This window comes from Chiloscyllium plagiosum, unplaced genomic scaffold, assembly GCF_037043375.1.
Source record: "Chiloscyllium plagiosum isolate Xiang-an unplaced genomic scaffold, Cpla_swu_hap1 HiC_scaffold_4, whole genome shotgun sequence".
Lineage (NCBI taxonomy): Eukaryota > Metazoa > Chordata > Chondrichthyes > Orectolobiformes > Hemiscylliidae > Chiloscyllium > Chiloscyllium plagiosum.
Window position 1 is genome coordinate 132,555,217 of NW_028270142.1, and position 19,771 is coordinate 132,574,987.

A 19,771-nucleotide genomic window follows, 5' to 3' on the forward strand; every position below is an offset into this window, starting at 1 on the left:
GGCATTAAGAGTCAGCAGGTTACTTAAAAAAAAGGCATTATAATGGGTCCAATTTAATCATTATCCAACATGCACACACGTTCCATTAGAAAACAGGCAGAAGAAAGAGCATTTGTCAGTTTTCTCCATTCTCCAAGCAGACCAATCAACTGTAGCATCACCAACACTGCCTCATTAAGACCAACGAAAGCAGCACAGGTCTGGACAGAATTTTGAACCTACCTTATCTGTATCGTTTTGTATTAAACCACAAAGTATATTAGTACTTACTCAAGCAATGAAAGGGGAAGTTCTTTTCTTCTCCCTTAAATTGTGACTATTTTATCAGCTTTTTTGTTTATGACCAAAACATAAATCCTCCAAGATTTTACCAGAATTGGAAGCAAACGTTTGTCAGGACAGATCGAACAGGCTGCTGTTCATACTCTACTCCTTATAAGAGAGAAGACTGAAAGATAACCTGAAAGAGTTCTTTAAAATGACCAACAGGTTTGTATTATGGACATGGAGAAACTGGTTCAACTTCTGGGAGACTCTAGTGCAAAGGAGCTTGAATAGAAGATAGTCAATAACTTATCAGAATAATGAAAGCAGGAAGACATTCTTTACAAAAGAATGTAGCACTCAAGAAGTGGTTGAGGCAGTTAGTATTCATGCATTTAATTGGAGGCTTGATGCACACTTGAATTGGAAGAATATGGGCAAGTTAGGAAACGCAAGTTAAAGTTAGAGGGCTTGTGTGTTATATGAACTCCAATAGAAATGATTTGGATTGAACCTATACTCTGTAATTTTGCACAATTCTTAGTGTAGCCTGCAGGCTAAATAGTAAATACAGAAAGGACCTTGCAGATTTGAATAATTCCAGATTTGAGCGCATAACTTCAGTGACACTCTGACTAGTTTCAGCATTAAGTTTATCGCAGCACGGTCAAGTAACCTGTAGTGTTGTTACATTTTACAAAGCAGAAACCTGAGTTTAAAAGTAGGAATCATGCTGAACACATTATATAAACACATATATACTATATATGTATATAACATACATATATTTAATTAATTATGGAAATTAAGCATGCATGAATAAAGCACCTTGACACTATACTGCAACTTTCAACCGATGAGGATGACATATCAACGCTGTACATTTTACGAAGCCTAGGTCGAGCACGCTCACTTGTTTTAGGAATATCATCTATATCATCTAGAGTTGACTGCCGTGAGTACAGCATGGTAGCTTCAGTGTAGCAGCTAGCAGTACAAAAAGTTAAAATGACATAGAACATATAAATTAGACAAAAGTGTACAAAACAGCTACATACTCAAAAGATGTAAAAAAATACAGAATCTCCAAGATTCTGCAGTTGTGTACAAATCTGAGGGCTGTATTTTCCTTTCTGACAATTTGAGAAGGAATGATCTTCATGAACAAAAGGGATTTCATACTAGTGAAAAACCTAAAAGGCCGTTAATCTTATTTAAATGTTAAATAAACGTGAGCAATAAATGATAACAGTTCGATTTGCTTGTTAATGTTAATAATAGGGAACACACTCAGCTTCCCTCAGTTGCACAGTTCAATTAAAGAAATGAGTTTTATTTCAGGCCAAGATTGGCATTACCGAACTAAGTGAGCAAGCAAATTTCAATAAACCAATAAAGTGACGGGAGTGAATAGGATTCTCTATTACTGGTCAGTTACTCTCAACCAAGTTCCAAAATCTAAAAATAAACTACGTCATTTAGTTTCCATTAAAAAGAGGAAATAAAGCACATGTATCTTTTAATGGATAAAAAAACTGTGGTGCATGATAAACAACTTTTGAAAAATATACACATTTTTAGAGTAAAATTGAAGAAAATATGTAATGCCATACATCTAACTAATAATATTATTGTTCTCCAACTCAAATAGGATATCATGTTTATAAATGCACTTTGAGATTAAAAAATTTGGTTCTCTTCATGTCTGGCTAGAAAGAGAGATGCAGATTCTGTAAAAAATAAAATTAGCATCTCCTTGTGAAGAAGTTATTGAATAATTTAATAAGTACTCGGTGAATATGAATCACATATTAGCATAGATGGTGAATTAGGATGAAAAATGACCAATACAATTACATTTGACAAAGTGTGGTGTACTCTTTGTATTAAGAATAATCTGCGCAATTTTCTAAAATGTTTGCTGCAAGGGATAATGTTTAAGAACAATTTCGCAGTGCTACACTGTATCAGCAGGACTGATTAGAAGAGGAGGAAGCAATTTATTTGTGGTGCTCCAATTGCAACCTCCTGTATGTAAGATCTAGGTGATAGCATTGGGTCTATAAAATTTCACCCAAATTGCTAAAATGCAAATATCCTTTCTATAATTTAATTTCTGTTAAAGCTCCTTGTACAAGCCTCTTAAATATCTTTAAACAAAATGGGTTTTAGAAAATGGAAATAAAGCATGAGACCAGCATTGCTTCCATTGGAGAACATTTCCAGAATTTAATGCACATCAGAGGCCAGCAGATCTCCAGCACTAATCAGCACAACTGGGAGCAAGACTAATGCTGGTCATACATTCACAGATGCCTGGCTTCAATAAGGTTCCAGGCCACAGGTGAGTGGCTGGAGTTGGGGAAAAGGATGCTGCATGGAAACAATGGAAGAAACAGAGGTTACTGGCTCTCATTAGATACCCTCTTCCCAAAACTGGGCTTTGTGATTGAACAAGTGATCCTTATGGAAGCCCATATGCCAATGTTACAGATTTTGCTTTTTGGGCTCCCTGCATGGTGACTTTTCCACTCAGTATTTATTGAATACTAGTGGCCTTTCCCACCTTGAATGTAATCAATGAGAGATGGGTTTCCACCTTGCACCCTCATGTCTGATTTCCTGTCTATTTACAATATTTTCTGTTTTATTTCACAAAAACAAGAAGATAAGAAATCGGAGAAGGAGTTATCCTTGTGGTCCATCAAGCTTGATCTATTGCCATTCAATATAATATTGGGCTTCAATTCCACTTTCTCAATCATTCCATTTATCCCTTGATTCCCTGAGAGACCAAAAATCTCACCATTCCAGCCTTGAATGAAATTAACAATGGAGAATCTACAACCTCACTGGGTAGATAATTCCAAATATTCACAACCATTGAATGAAGTAACTTCATATAACTGCACAAAGATGAGTGGCAGGTCAGATGCATAACCAGAATGCAAAGTAATGTCCAAGAATGGCTAAAACACTAATCAGAACAAAGAACGTGAGAAAAAGTTTGAAATATTTAAAAAAACAGATAGCAAAACTTTTTACAGATATTTAAAAGAGAAGGGAGTAAATAAAGTGCAGTGTTGGTCTTTCAAAGAGTGAGAACGCTGGTTAATAATAAATAAAAAGAAAAAAAGTAGATAAGATGAGTAAATATTTTGCTTTCTTCTTCACTACAGTAGATAGAGAATACATTCAAGTACATCAGGAGGTGAAAGGGAGAGAAGACCTTAGTGAAATTACAATCATAAAGAAAGTGGTACAAAGTAAATTAATGGAGCTGAGGGATGACATGTTTTGGGTTCAGGTGGACTTATAAAAGAGGTTGCCAATGAGGTCTATTTTATTTTTCCAAAATTCCCTCACTTCCCACACTTCAGAAAGAATTCTATCAGATTGGAATGTAGTAGATGTATCTGTTTATTTGAGAATGGAGTGAGTCTGAAATTATAGACTAATTAGATTGGTAGGTAGGTTGAGTGAGTCGGCAAAAATCTGGAAAATTAATTATAATGTGGAAAAATTTGAATTCATTCACTTTGGCAGCATAGATGAAAAAGCAGTGCATTACTTAAATGGAGAGTGACTGAGAAATTTTAAGTTGCAGATTTAGGTGTTCTAGTGTACGATTTACATTTGGGGGAGTTCACCCAGCCTCTGAATGGTGTAATCAATGGTGAGTCAATTGGGAAAATGGGAAGGAATTGAATGGAAGTTTAAAACATCAAAAAGAAACAAGAGAGCAGACATGAAATGAAGAGGCAAACAACAACCAAAATGTGACTGGAAGGTAATGAAAATATAACGAAAAGAATGCAGCAGATATTAGAACCAGATAAGTAATAATGGTAAGAAGTTGAATCTTAAGGCTTTTTATATGAATGCATGTTGTATTTGTGACATAGTAGGTAAATTGATGGCAGAAGTAGTAATAAATAAATACAACTTAATGCAATTGGTTTGGATGGGAATAAGGAAAGGCAAGGAAAAGAAGCCATCGTGGAAATTGTCTATTGGCCCCTAAGGAGTTGATTCACTGCAGGACAAAATATAAATCAGAAAATAATGGAGGCATAAGAAGGGCATTTCAATTGTCATTGCAGTTTTAATCTAAATATTGACTGGACAAAGCAAAAGTGCAATTATAAAATGGAACAGCTCATCAAGGATTTCAGTATGTTGCAGATCCTATTTTCAAACAGGCTATTTTAGATCGAATAATTTGTAATAAAATAGGATTAATAAGACATCATTTAGTTAATGGTGCTGTAGGGATAGCAATTACAACATGGCAGGATTTGAAATAAAGTTTAAAGATTACAACTACAAATGTATGAAGAAAATGTTGTCTAAAGGACTAGGAAAATAAACTAAGGAGATGTGTAGATGAGCAGTAGCAGACTTTTAAGCAGATGTTTCACAACGCTCAGCAAAAATTTATTCTGGTCATAAAGAAGGACTCAAATAAAAGAATGAACTACCCAAGAAGCATATCCAAGCAAAAACAATGGCATACAAAGCTAATAATAGTCCAGCAGCAGATGATTAAAAAGTTAGTAAAATGGGAGAAAATTGATTCTGAAAGTCAATTGGTAAGAAATGTAAAAACAAACAACAAAAGATTCTGAAGGTATATAAAAAGAGAGAAGCTAAATCGAATCTGGACTCTTGAAGGAAACAACTGCAGAATTTTTAATCGGGAATAGGGAAATGATAAATGTAAGAGGTAATTTCGGTTTAAACTTTAAGATGTGCCTGGACCACAGACTGATCTATAATAAAAGACAAAACCTTTGTTTCTTTTCTAACAACCATTTTATATACTCAAAAGTAGAGTAGTTTAAATTGTGCAGAATGCTGACAATTTGTGAGCTATAGTGAAAGCGAGCAGGCTCTTGATTAATGAAGCCATTCACACAGCAGAGAAGGATGAGTCCTTCGCTGATAAGACTCCAGGGATGGGAGTGCGACTTGAGACATCTGTTTCAAGATTAAAGCTTTTGACTGATAAGACTACAGGGTGAGAAAAACAACAAACTTTGGAGACTCTGGAGCCTTTTGTTGCAGACTTTGTGATAAAAATAATGATGTTTTTAAGAATGTGAACCTCATGGCTTGTTGGAGCCAAGGACAGGAGGGACTTGTCCTATAAATAATGGAGACTTTGTAAGCCTCAGCGCGCCTTTTCTTTAAGGGTGCCCGACTCTGCAGACTTGACTTGTTAATAAAACTTTGTTTTCCTGAATTTGTCTAGAGCGATTATTGAGAAGCGATTTTCGTTTCTAACAACTTGGGGGCTCGTCATCCGGGATCAACACTCCGGCCGCAAGGGGAGTTGAGGAAGGATATCGGAGAAGGTGCACCCTGCTGAGTTCAGCAGTCCCTGATTCCTTGCTTGTCGCCCCGCGCGGCTTGAGCGAGTGATATCCGGGAGGCTCAGGAAAACAAAGGAGGGGTGTACCCGAGGCAGTGGGGATGGTTAACGATCGAGTAATTTCGGTGCACCGAACCCAGGTAAGACAAAACTTGCGGGGACCGTGTTTCCGGAGGACTGGGTACCTACGGGGTGCCTGTGGATTTTTTTTTCTACAGAGACGTGGGACTCAGGAATCTGGAGGCCGGGGCTCGCCTGTGAGGGATTTTGCAGAGACCGTGTTTGAGGAGGAACGTGTACCTACGGGGTGCCTGTGATTTGTGTCACAGAGACGTAGGACACAGGAATCCAAAGACCGGGGGTGCCTGCAAAGGAACCTGGGCGATCACGGGACTGAAGGTCCGGGAATTGGCTACATTGTGATAGATTATCACGGGAAAAATACGAAGTCCTCGGAAATGGGAAATAAGGGATCTAAGGTGATTAAGGGAAAGGTAGGCTTAAACAGGGACAATGACACATACCCCGGGGTACCTGACGATAGTCCGTTAGGGAGAATGCTAAATAATTGGGATCAGGCTGGAAGAAAGGGAAAATCTAAAAGGAAGATGGTAAAATACTGTCAAAAGTGGTCCCAGAAACCTATTCAGGGCGACTCAATGTGGTGGCCTAGATTCGGTACTGACGAAGACTGGGTCCGGCAAGCCCTCATTTTATATGTCAATTCAAAACCTGATGTTAATCTGGAAGAAAGTGATTATGCCCTTTGTTGGCTGCCGGTTACGATATCTTGTCAAATGCAGGTAACTAATAAAGACTCGAAAGGGCAGAAAGAATGGGACCCTTTAGATCACTTACCGCCGCCCTACGTGACCCCGTCTGCCCCACAGAATGTTCCTTCGGGTGACGACGATTCAGGGGAAGGGGAAGAAGATGGGGAGGAATCACAAACTACCTCAGGGGTACAGACCAGATCTCAAGCTGAAAAGGGTCACAGACAAAACCCTGTCTCGATTGCAAGAATGAATCCACTCCGGGAAGTGCCCATGGGGGGCGAGGAAGGAAGGACGGGATATGTGAACGTTCCCTTGACGAGTACTGAAGTACGGAATTTCAGGAGGGAGATGAAGGGTCTACTAGAGGACCCCATGGGACTTGCTGAACAATTGGATCAGTTCCTGGGTCCGAATACTTACACGTGGGAAGAGATGTGTTCCATCATGAAAACATTGTTCTCTAGCCAGGAGCATCAGATGATACGACAAGCTGCGCTCTTGGTCTGGGAGAGAGAGGGGGAGAAGGAGGGGAGCAGAAGTTTCCCCTCACCGACCCCGAGTGGGATAAGAACACGGAGGGAGGACGGCGCAACATGAGAGACATGCGGGAATATTGGATAAAAGGAATAAGACACGCAGCCCCAAAGGGGCACAATTTTACCAAGGCCTTTGGTAATCATCAAAACCCGGAGGAAACCCCTACGGACTTCCTAGACAGGATTAGGAAGAATGTGCAGCAGTTTGCTGGGGTGGACCCTGAGACGGACGTGGGGCAACAACTCATACGGGTAGAGTTTGTATCAAAGGCCTGGCCGGACATACGAAAGAAGTTAGAGAAAATGGATGATTGGGATAGTAAATCTTTAAGTGAATTACTACGAGAGGCGCAAAAGGTGTTTGTGAGAAGGGACGATGAGAAGCAAAGGAAGGCGACAAAGATAATGATGCAAACGGTGCAACAAATGACAGCTGGAAGAAAGGAAAAGGGAGAGCCGTGGCAGAAACAGGAAAGGGGAGAGTCGTGGCAAGAGCAGAGGAAAAGAGAACCATGGCCGGAACAAAGGAAGAGTGGAGGAACGCGAGACCGCGACAGGGAAACGAAGAGGACACTCAGATGTTACTATTGTAATGAAGAGGGACATTTTAAACGAGAGTGCTCCCGCTACAAGCGGGAGGTGAGGTCGTACGCCCTGATGGAGGAAGATTAGGGAAGTCGGGGGTTCCTACCCTTGGGGCAAAAGGACTATCGACAGGAACCCCTGGTAAACTTGAAAGTAGGGCCCCAAGGATCGGAGATCACATTTATGGTGGACTCGGGAGCCGAAAGATCAAGTATAATCCAAATACCCCCCGGCACCCGAGCAGGAGGAAAAGTTATGGGGGTATCTGGAATTGGAGGACAGAAATTACAAGTCCCAGTGGTAGAGGACGTGGAAATTGGATATGAAAACAGAACTACTAAACGAGACCTCCTTCTACTGTCATCGGCGGGATTTAATTTGTTAGGAAGAGACTTGCAGGTCAAACTAGGGATCGGAACGGTACCAAGTAACGGGGAAATGGTGGTAAGGTTGTTCGCCCTCACCGAAGATGATGATCAACAAATAGACCCGGAAGTTTGGTACCGAGAGGGGAATAGAGGGGGTCTAAACATCAAACCTCTCCAAATCACCATGTTACCAGGAAGAGGCCCGGTAAGAAGGAAACAATACCCGATTGCTATGGAAGGACGGGAGGGGTTACAACCTGTGATAGAAAGATTAATCACAGATGGACTACTGGAGGAATGCATGTCCCCTTTCAATACTCCAATACTCCCTGTGAGGAAGCCGGACGGGACATATAGGCTGGTGCAAGACCTGCGGGGGTTGAATGAAGTAGTCCAGGCTAGATACCCGGTGGTACCTAATCCCTACACGTTAATGAGTAAAATTCCCCCCGAACATGAATGGTTCAGCGTAATAGATCTGAAGGATGCTTTTTGGAGTTGCCCCCTTGACGAAGAAAGTCGGAACCTTTTTGCCTTTGAATGGGAGAATCCCTTCACAGGACGAAAGCGACAGTTAAGATGGACGGTCTTGCCGCAGGGATTCACGGAGTCACCCAATTTGTTTGGACAAATACTGGAGCAGATCTTAGAAGGATTTCAGTGTAACGCGGAGAATCAATTGCTCCAATATGTCGATGATCTCTTACTCTCAGGACCAAGAGACGAGGAGGTACGAGCAGACACCGTTGCCCTGTTGAACTTCCTGGGGAAACAGGGTCTACGCGTCTCCAGGACAAAACTCCAGTTTGTGGAGTGAGAAGTAAGATATCTGGGCCATCAAGTCAGTAAGGGGCACCGCCGTATCACGCCAGAACGAATATCAGGAATTACGGGTATGCCAATACCCAGGACGAAGAAGGAAGTCAGGCAATTCCTGGGACTAGTAGGGTATTGCCGGATATGGATTGAAAGTTACACCACTTTAGTAAAATTTTTGTACGACAAACTGGGACAAGAAGGACAAAAGGTGGACTGGTCAGATGAGGAGGAGCAGCGATTTAATATTATTAAAAATAAACTGATTCGAGCTCCGGTATTGGCTTTACCCACCCTGAAGGAACCGTTCCAGTTATATGTTAATAGCGCCGGCGGAATTGCCCAGGGTGTGCTCACTCAGCTGCGGGCAGGGAAACGACAGCCGGTTGCATTTTTGTCAAAAATGTTAGACCCTGTGTCACGTGGATGGCCGACCTGTATACAGGCAGTGGCAGCTACGGCAATGTTAGTAGAAGAGGCCCGAAAACTTACCTTTGGAGGAAGGATCACAGTATACTCCCCACATTCGGTTAGTGCCATACTGGCTCAGAAGGCTCACCGCTGGTTAACAGACTCTCGCATCCTAAAGTATGAGACGATTTTGATGACCGGGAACGATCTCAATTTTGCAAAAGATCTCAGTTGCAACCCAGCCCAGTTTCTGTACGGACGTCCTGCAGACGGGGAACAGGAGCATGATTGTGTGGAATTTGTGGACTTGCAGACCAAAAGCCGAGAGGACCTGCAAGAAGCCCCGCTGGGTGAGGGACAGGAACTGTATATCGACGGGTCCTCCCGGTGCATCAGTGGAGTACGATACAGTGGCTATGCTGTTATAGATGGTGCAACAAAACGGACGATTGAGTCTGGACGACTGCCCGGGAAGTGGTCAGCCCAATCCTGTGAGTTGTACGCCCTCCAGAGGGCCCTGAAGCTGTTGGAAGGGAAAGTGGGGACCATATATACTGACTCAAAGTATGCATACGGAGTCGTTCATACTTTCGGGAAAATCTGGAAAGAGCGAGGATTGATAACTTCCCGGGGAAAGGAATTAGCTCACGAACAAATGATCAGCCTAACGTTGGAAGCCCTGGCGTTACCTACGGAACTTGCAGTAGTCCATGTACCCGGTCACCAGAAGGGGTCGACACCGGAAGCGGTGGGAAACCGGCTGGCAGACGAGGAAGCCAAGCGGGCAGCGGTCGAAAAATCCGTCCAATTGTTAACGTTAATACCGTTGAGGGAGGGCCTCGCTAAACAACCCGTCTTCACCCAGGGGGAGATTGATAAAATGGATCAATTGGGTGCCCGGCTAGATACTAACGGGAAGTGGACGGTTCCTGATGGGAGACAAGTACTGAACAAACAGATCACCCGGGGTATTCTGCACCGATTACACCATCAGACCCACTGGGGGGTGCAAGCCATGTGTGACACAATCCTGAGAGACTATGTATGCAGGGGGATATACACATTAGCCCAACAAGAGGTAGTCGGATGCCCCACTTGCCGGCGTATTAATCAGAAAACCATGCGTTCTATGCCAGCTGGTGGTCAGCCCCTAGCGATTAGGCCATTTCAGAGGATCCAAGTTGACTTTACAGAATTACCCCCAGTACAGAGATGGAAATATCTGCTAGTAATAGTAGACCATTTCACTCACTGGGTAGAGGCTTTCCCAACTGCCAAAGACGATGCACCAACCGTGGCCCGACTGTTGTTAGAGAACATAATCCCGAGATATGGCATAATGGAATCTATTGACTCCGATAGCGGGACGCATTTTATTTCTAAGCTACACCATTTGATCTGTAATGCCCTGGGCATCCAATGGAAATTCCACACACCCTGGCATCCTCAGAGTTCGGGTCGAGTTGAGAGAATGAATGGCACGCTCAAGACCCAATTGACTAAGCTGATGTTAGAAACTAAGTTACCCTGGCCAAAGTGCCTGCCCATTGCCCTATTGAGGATACGTACGGCACCTCGCCGAGATGTCGGGGTTTCCCCCTATGAAATGCTCTTCGGATTACCGTATTGGAGTAAGGTTGATGGATGTCCCACTCTACAAGGGGGGGATGTATTTATCCGAACCTATTTACTGGCCTTATCCCGTTCTTTTGCAGAACTCCGAAGGAAAGGTCTCCTGGCTCAGACTCCGCCGCTCGACTTCCTCCTGCATAAGGTGGAGCCCGGAGATTGGATACTTGTTAAGACCTGGAAGGCCGAAAAGCTCCAGCCGCGGTGGGAAGGACCGTTTCTGGTTCTGTTAACAACTGAGGCAGCTGTTCGAACGAAAGAAAAAGGGTGGGTCCACGCATCAAGGATAAAGGGGCCCGTTCCGCCTGAAGAAGAAAGCACCTGGACATGCGAACAAGGGGACAAGCCGTTGTCGGTAAAACTGAAAAGACAGCAATAATGAACTCTACTTGGACTGTATTGGTGGGGATATTGATCAGTTTACTCCTGTATGTGGGGGAGGGTGAGGGGAGATGTGACAAATGTCGAACTACAGTAAGACTTGGGATTCGAATCTATTCGGGATCATTTGTGTCCCATTCCTATGTGGACGATAGGTGTTACGATGTGAGTGCACGCCATGAATGTTGGGAGGATGGGAGACCCTATTATCAGGTATATAATAAAGGATACAGTGGCAAAATCCATGGATGCCCTATAAATGACCGCTGGGTGTGTATTAGCAAAACTGGGAGGCGGGACCTATCCTCCGTGTTGCTCAGGGAGCAGGTTGACAGAGTCAAGGAGACCAAGATACAGATCCCTGATCGGGGGTTGGGGAAAGAGCAAGACCGACAGGGAACGGTCGTGCTCCCTAAAGTGCCATCTGTATACGAAGAGGTAGAAGGACAGATTAAACTCCCTGATGTTACACAAAACCTGTTTATTGATCTCACCTCTAGAATAGCCACTGTTTTAAATGTTAGCAATTGCTGGTGGTTGGGGGCGGCATGATTCTTCTTCTCGTATTACCCTGCCTAACTCCCTGTATTCAGTTTTTAATTCAGAAAAATATTTCCCGACTCCAGGCAGTGGTGGTTCCACAACATGGGACACGGGAACTTAAAGTGATGTTGCTGCGAAAGACCAAGGATTTCCCGGGCCCTTGAGGGAAGGGGGGGGGCTTATCTTGGTCAGGCACATCTTAAAGAAAGAAAAGGGTGGAATTGTAAGAGGTAATTTCGGTTTAAACTTTAAGATGTGCCTGGACCACAGACTGATCTATAATAAAAGACAAAACCTTTGTTTCTTTTCTAACAACCATTTTATATACTCAAAAGTAGAGTAGTTTAAATTGTGCAGAATGCTGACAATTTGTGAGCTATAGTGAAAGCGAGCAGGCTCTTGATTAATGAAGCCATTCACACAGCAGAGAAGGATGAGTCCTTCGCTGATAAGACTCCAGGATGGGAGTGCGACTTGAGACATCTGTTTCAAGATTAAAGCTTTTGACTGATAAGACTACAGGGTGAGAGAAACAACAAACTTTGGAGACTCTGGAGCCTTTTGTTGCAGACTTTGTGATAAAAATAATGATGTTTTTAAGAATGTGAACCTCATGGCTTGTTGGAGCCAAGGAGAGGAGGGACTTGTCCTATAAATAATGGAGACTTTGTAAGCCTCAGCGCGCCTTTTCTTTAAGGGTGCCCGACTCTGCAGACTTGACTTGTTAATAAAACTTTGTTTTCCTGAATTTGTCTAGAGCGATTATTGAGAAGCGATTTTCGTTTCTAACAATAAATAATTGAACCAATATTTTGTATTGGTCTTTATGGTAGAGGATACCGTAAATATTCCAAATATATCAGATAGACAAGGTCATTATGGAAGAAAAGGTCTTGCAACTATCATGATGGGCAATGTATCTTACAAATTAATGGGACCAAAGGCAGACAAGGACCTAATGGCCTGCTTCCAAAGGTTCTCCTTAGGGGCCAGAGTTTATTGTCCTTGATGCAATTTTCTGCATCTGAGCAAAATACCTTCTCACTGCAGACTAAGGATCTTGGGAATAGTCACAGAACTGGCACTTGCAGGAGACAGATTTGCAACCTTGAAGGAGTTGCCATCCTATCCCAGTGTCCAACAAAGTGACAGCTGCCTGCTTCCAAAGGTCCACTGCTTATCTTTGTGGGATCTATTTATTCTCAACCTATGAAGATAGAAGGCTGTCATGGATGCAGTTTGTAATAGACCACATGGCTTCAATTTGTTTCCCCATGAAGAGGTTATTGCTGCAGCCAGGGCAGAAGGCTTTGTTAAGACAGCAGTTGCCTTCCATCAATTTATCAAGGCAATAGTGGGAATTGGAAGCAGCATGCTGGGATGCAGAGAAGGCAATAATTGTGCCAGGGATAACTAATCATAACGTTGGGAGATGATAGTACATTGGAGGACATATGTCCCTTCTTGACAGGGGTGTCACCAAGTTTCAAGCATCCTGGCTTCCTTGGAAGAACAGTGCAAAATGAACATTGGCTGTAGGGCACTATGGCCTGTAGCCAATTTGAAGTGAGAGTGTCATCCAATGTAGCTACTCTCATCAACAGAGGAGGATTCCATTCTATCAATGCACAGTGTCACAATGCTAGTCCTTTTACAAGGTCACTGTGGCCTTGAAGTTTGTTTTTCAGAGAGGGGGTAATTGACTAGGATCTAAACAGACTGAGTTTAAATGGTTCATTGAGGCCCTTTTTGTTTATACATAACAGATAATGATTCAGGCAGAAAGCTTTCAAGTCTTTTTTAAAAAACTGGTATAATCAAGGGGACGTGGCCAGCTCTTTAGCTGCACAGGTCATTTCAGTTCAGGGGTTAGTTGAGTCAGGGTCACTGTTGAAACTGGGAGCTCTCTCCCTCCTTCTACCTTTTTGACTGCATAACCTGTAACCTTTTTGTGTCACTTTTACTCTTTATGCTAAGGGATGTGTTGATTGGCACTGTTGCAATTTTTCTTTTGGAACAGCATCATTAAGTGGAGATAGCCTGTTGGGTTCAAGGAGGATAAGTCATTCGAGTATTCTATTTTCAGTTTGTTGTGTTTCATTCTGTAATTCTGTAAATAAATTCTGTTTGTTTAAAACTTGGCAGTCGAACCAGCTAATTCATTCTGAGAATATCCACTGTACACTTACCTGAAACAAATAGCAATGTTAGTCTGGGCTACCTGCTTAAAAGTGTTTTGAGGGGTCGAACTTGGTCCATAACAACATGCTATTTGTGATCAGTACCACATCTTATAAGTGTGCAACAGGTGTCCTGGAACTTGCCATGATGCCAATATCCATGAGAACACTTTGGTTGCTGCTTGACTTCAAAAATGTAATGCCTTACATGGATAGTTACTAGGAGAATCCTCTGGCTGAAAACTGAAAAAAAAACTATGGATGCTGTAAATCAGAAGCAAAAACAGAAATTGCTGGAAAAGATCAGCAGATCTGGCAGCACCTATGGGGTTAAATCAGAGTTAACGTTTCGGGTCGAGTAACCCTTCCTCGCAACTGGGTCCTCAGGATAGATAAATTCTTGCTAGGAAGTGGAATCGGGGTGACTGGGAGTTGATCGGAATGTAGAATTTGAAACAAATATAATTCAAAATATAATTGAAATCAGCAATTCAAAAATGGATTCAATGACAAAATTAATATTTAATTACAATAAAAATACAGCTGCAGTGAACAATAGAAAGTCCAAGTGATAGGTTATGTTAGATCTGTACATTTGTTAATAATTACATTATGCTATTAATAATGATTATTAACACCATTGGTGAAATGGCGATTCTTGGTTAGTTAAATCATGATGGAATAAGACATGCAAATACTTTCAAGGGCCATTCCTCAATTCCTAAGGCTGGATTTTATGGCCAGCACAGGTGGAGAGGGCATAACCACTATAGATAACATGCCTGCCTTCAACCCACCAGAATTGAACTACCTCAATTTTATTAGTGTTGGCCAGTCATTATGAGGCCTGCCAACTGAGGCCATAAACAATTTATTCTGTCGCCGATAGAATTTAACCACCACGCCAAATATACAGCTTGGCAGCTTTCAATATGCTCACTGGTGGCAAGTAAAGTGGAGGTAGCGGTAGAGTTGCCTCATTAACTGGCCTACAGGGTCCCATTGAACGATCTTTATATTCTCCCCACCCATTAGCCTGTCTATCCTATTTCTCATGAACCCTGCTTTGCTGGTGCCAGTCACCCCAACTGGGGTTGGAAATCTTGTCTTTCGTGTCGGACTCCTTTGCAGCATGGATGGGATCACCAATTCTTTTCTCTAGAAGGCAGTATATAGATTTCAATGCACTGAAAAATTCAGATATATTGCCAAGACTTTCCTTGATTGACTTGTGCTATGCTTCTTTTTCTTTCAGCAGATCTGTGAAAACTGTAAGTAATAGTCCAGTCTTAGTAAAGAGATGCTTTAGTCCAGACATCCTTGCTCATGAAGCTCCAGGTTATGCCCTCATAGAGGTTAGTCTTGCACCTGGCCATGCCACAAACAGCATGTATTCCATCTTTCTCTGCATTCCTGTGGTGTTCCTTAAAAGTGAGGTTAGGAGAGCTAAGAGGCAACATGAGAAAACACTGGCAGATTAAGTAAAGAAAAAAATCCAGTTTTGGAAGTGTGTTAGGAACATGGGAGGATAACCTGAAAAAGAGCAGGGCCCATTTGGGGATAAAAGTGGTAATCTGCATATGGAATCAGAAGATGTAAGTGAGATTTAAAAGGGGGAAGACATTGCAGAATTAAGGGAGGAGACTTTGATATACTTGAAGAAAATAGCACTGGGAAGTATTAGTAGTTTTAGCAGGCTTAAAAATCAATAAATTCCGAGGCTATGATGATTGTATCCTAGACTGCTGAGAGAGGCAAGGCAGAAGAATACAGTGAGTCTGCCATTAATTTTCAAATCCTGTCTGCACACAAGAGAGGTGTAAGAGGACTGGGAACAGCTGATGATTCAAAAGTGTTATTAGTATGAACCACAAGTCTACAGACAAGTAAATCTAACATCAGTGGTACAAAAACCATGGAAAATATTTTGAGGAATAAAATACATCTCCACTTAGAAAGACAAGGATTAATTCAGGACAGTCAACATTGCTTTATTAACAGGAGAGTTTGGTTCAATTTGTGGGTACATGAGGCTTGTGCAGTTGATGTAGTGTCACATGGGAAACTGGTCAAGAAGATAAAAGTGAGTGGGATCCAGGACAATTTGGCAAATTTGATTCAAAAGTGGCTTCCTGTCAAGAAACAGAGGGTGATAGTCAAATGTTGTTTTTGTGACTAGAAACCTGCACCCAATGGCATACTGCTGTTTGCAATATGTATTGATGTTCTAGGAAAGTAGATGTGATGGTTAAATTCACAGGTGAAATGAAAATTGGTGGTGCCATAACTAACAAGGAAGCAAGTTTCAGATTATGGGACAAATAGACAGACTGGTCAGATGGGCTGAAGAATGGCAAATGGAATTTAACTTGAAAAGTGCAAGGTGAGGTACGTCAGGAGGACAATAACGTGGCAAAGAAATACACAATGAATTGTAGGACCTTAGGAAATATAGAGGATCAAAGAGATCATATCTATGACATGGCTCAGGGATGGGCAGGACTGGCAGCTTTAATGTTCCAGGATACAAATGCTGCAGGAAGGATAGAAAAGGAGTCGAGAGAGAAAGGGGAATGGCGTTTTTGATAAGGGATAGCATTACAGCTGTGCTGAGGGAGGATATTCCCAGAAATACATCGAGGGAAGTTATTTGGGTGGAACTGAGAAATAAGAAAGGGATGATCACCTTATTGGGATTGTATTATAGACCCCCTAATAGTCAGAAGGAAATTGAGAAACAAACTTGTAAGGCGACCTCAGCTATCTGTAAGAATAATAGGTTGATTATGGTAGGGTATTTTAACTTTCCAAACATAGACTGGAACTGCCATAGTGTTAAGGTTTAGATGGAGAGGAATTTGTCAAGGGTGTACAAGAACATTTTCTGATTCAGTATGTGGATGTACCTACTAGAGAAGGTGCAAAACTTGACCTACCCTTGGGAAATAAGGCAGGGCAGGTGGCTGAGGTGTCAGTGGGGGAACACATTGGGGTCAGCGACCATAATTCTATTAGATTTAAAATAGTGATGGAAAAGGATAGATCAGATAAAAATGTTTGAGGTTCGAAATTGGAGAAAGGCTAATTTTGACGGTATTAGGCAAGAACTTTCAAAGGCTGTTTGGGGGCAGATGTTCGCAGGTAAAGGGACAGCTGGAAAATGGGAAGCCTTCAGGAATGAGATAACGAGAATCCAGAGAAAGTATATTCCTGTTAAGGTGAAAGAAAAGGCTGGGAGGTATAGGGAATGCTGGATGACGAAAGAAATTGAGGGTTTGGTTAAGAAAAAGAAGGACGCATATGTAAGGTACAGACAGGACAGATCGAGTGAATCCTTCGAAGAGTATAAAGGCAGTCAGAGTATACTTAAGAGGGAAATCAGGAGGGCAAAAAGGGACATGAGGTTGCTTTGGAAAATACAATTAAGGAGAAACCAAAGGGTTTTCACAAATACATTAAGGTCAAAAGGGTAACTAGAGAGAGAATACGGCCTCTCAAAGATCAGCAGGGCGGCCTTTGTGTGGAGCCGCAGAAAATGGGGGAGATACTAAACGAGTGTTTTGCATCAGTATTTACTGTGGAAAAGGATATGGAAGGTATAGAATGTAGGGAAATAGATGGTAACACCTGGCAAAATGCCCATATTACAGAGGAGGAAGTGCTGGATGTCTTGAAACGCATAAAGATGGATAAATGCTCAGGACCTGATCAGGTGTACTCTAGAACTCCGTGGGAAGCTAGGCAAGTCATTGCTGGGCCTCTTGCTGAGATATTTGTATCATCGATAGTCACAGGTGAGGTGCTGGAAGACTGGAGGTTGGCTAACGTGGTGCCACTGTTTAAGGAGGGTGGTAAGGACAAGCCAGGGAACAATAGACCAGTGAGCCTGACCTCGGTGGTGGGCAAGTTTTTTTAGATTAGATTACTTACAGTGTGGAAACAGGCCCTTCGGCCCAACAAGTCCACACCGACCCGCCGAAGCGCAACCCACCCATTCCCCTACATTTACCCCTTTTACCTAACACTACGGGCAATTTAGCATGGCCAATTCACCTGACCTGCACATCTTTGGACTGTGGGAGGAAACCGGAGCACCCGGAGGAAACCCACGCAGACATGGGGAGAATGTGCAAACTCCACACAGTCAGTCGCCTGAGTCGGGAATTGAACCCGAGTCTCTGGCGCTGTGAGGCAGCAGTGCTAACCACTGTGCCACCGTGCCGCCCACGGTTGTTGGAGGGACAGGATGTACATGTATTTGGAAAGGCAAGGACTGATTAGGGATAGTCAACATGGCTTTGTGCGTGGGAAATCATGTCTGACAAACTTGATTGAGTTCTTTGAAGAAGTAACAAAGAGGATTGATGAGGGCAGAGCGGTAGATGTGATCTATATGGACTTCAGTAAAGCATTTGACAAGGTTCCCCATGGGAGACTGGTTAGCAAGGTTAGATCTCATGGGATACAGGGAGAACCAGCCATTTGGATACAGAACTGGCTCAAAGGTGGTGGTGGACGGTTGTTTTTCAGACTGGAGGCTTGTGACCACTGGAGTGCCACAAGGATCGGGGCTGGGTCCACTACTTTTTGTCATTTATATAAATGATTTGGATGCGAGCATAAGAGGTACAGTTAATAAGTTTGCAGATGACACCAAATTTGGAGGTGTAGTGAACAGCGAAGAAGGTTACCTCAGATTACAACAGGATCTTGACCAGATGGGCCAATAGACTGAGAAGTGGCAGATGGAGTTTAATTTAGATAAATGCGAGGTGCTGCATTTTTGGAAAGCAAATCTTAACAAGACTTGTACACTTAATGGTAAGGTCCAAGGGAGTGCTGCCGAACAAAGAGACCTTGGAGTGCAAGTTCATAGCTCCTTAAAATTGGAGTCACAGGTAGATAAGATAGTGAAGAAGGCGTTTGGTATGCTTTCTTTTCTTGGTCAGTGTATTGAGTGCAGTTGTTGGGATGTCATGTTGCGGCTGTACAGGACATTGGTTAGGCCACTGTTGGAATATTGCGTGCAATTCTGGTTTCCTTCCTATCGGAAAGATGTTGTGAAACTTGAAAAGGTTCAGAAAAGATTTACAAGGATGTTGCCAGGGTTGGAGGATTTGAGCCATAGGGAGACGCTGCACAGGCTGGGGTTGTTTTCTCTGGAGCATCGGAGGTTGAGGGGTGATCTTATAGAGGTTTACAAAATTGAGGGGCATGTATAGGATAAATAGACAAAGTCTTTTCCCTTGGGTCAGGGAGTCCAGAACTAGAGGGCATAGGTTTAGGGTGAGAGGGGAAAGAAAGAAAAGAGACCTAAGGGGCAACCTTTTCACACAGAGAGTGGTATGTGTATGGAATGAGCTGCCAGAGGAAGTGGTGGAGGCTGGTACAATTGCAACATTTAAAAGACATTTGGATGGGTATATGTGTAGGAAGGGTTTGGAGGATTATGGGCCGGTTGCTGACAGGTGGGACTAGATTGGGTTGGGATATCTGGTCAGCATGGACGGGTTGGACTGAAGGGTCTGTTTTCATGCTGTACATATCTATGACTCTATGAATGTTGAAGGCATTAGGAAAGGTAGATACGATGGTTAAGATGACATTAGGGATACTTGTCTTTATTACTCAAAGCATTGAATAGAACAGCAGAGAGGTTAAGTTGTATAAAATGTTAGTTAGGCCACAGCTAGAGTACGCTTACAGTTTTGATTGTGCATTATAGGGAGGCTGTGATTGCAGCAGAGAAGGTGCAGAGGAACTTCACCAGGAAGTTGCCTTGGCTAGAACGTTTCAGTCAAGAGAAGGTTGGGGTTGTTTTCCTTCATGAAGAGGAGTCTGAGAGATGATGTCATTGAGTGCATTGTGAGGGACATAGATATGGTAAATAGGAAGAAACATTTTCCCT

At 42.6% G+C, this 19,771-nt stretch overlaps 1 protein-coding gene across 2 annotated transcripts in view; it reads right to left on the reverse strand.

The window, feature by feature from the left end:
* Positions 1–19,771, reverse strand: part of LOC122548766 (piezo-type mechanosensitive ion channel component 2) — a 782,240-nt gene that overhangs the window by 72,613 nt on the left and 689,856 nt on the right. Inside the window, exon 38 of one of the 2 annotated variants that reach the window (XM_087986702.1) lies at positions 1,093–1,251. The exons of the other annotated variant lie outside the window; for it this stretch is intronic. Within the exon in view, the coding sequence (XP_087842828.1) occupies positions 1,093–1,251 (159 nt within the window). The remainder of the gene's footprint in view (positions 1–1,092; positions 1,252–19,771) is intronic. 2 annotated transcript variants of the gene reach the window in all.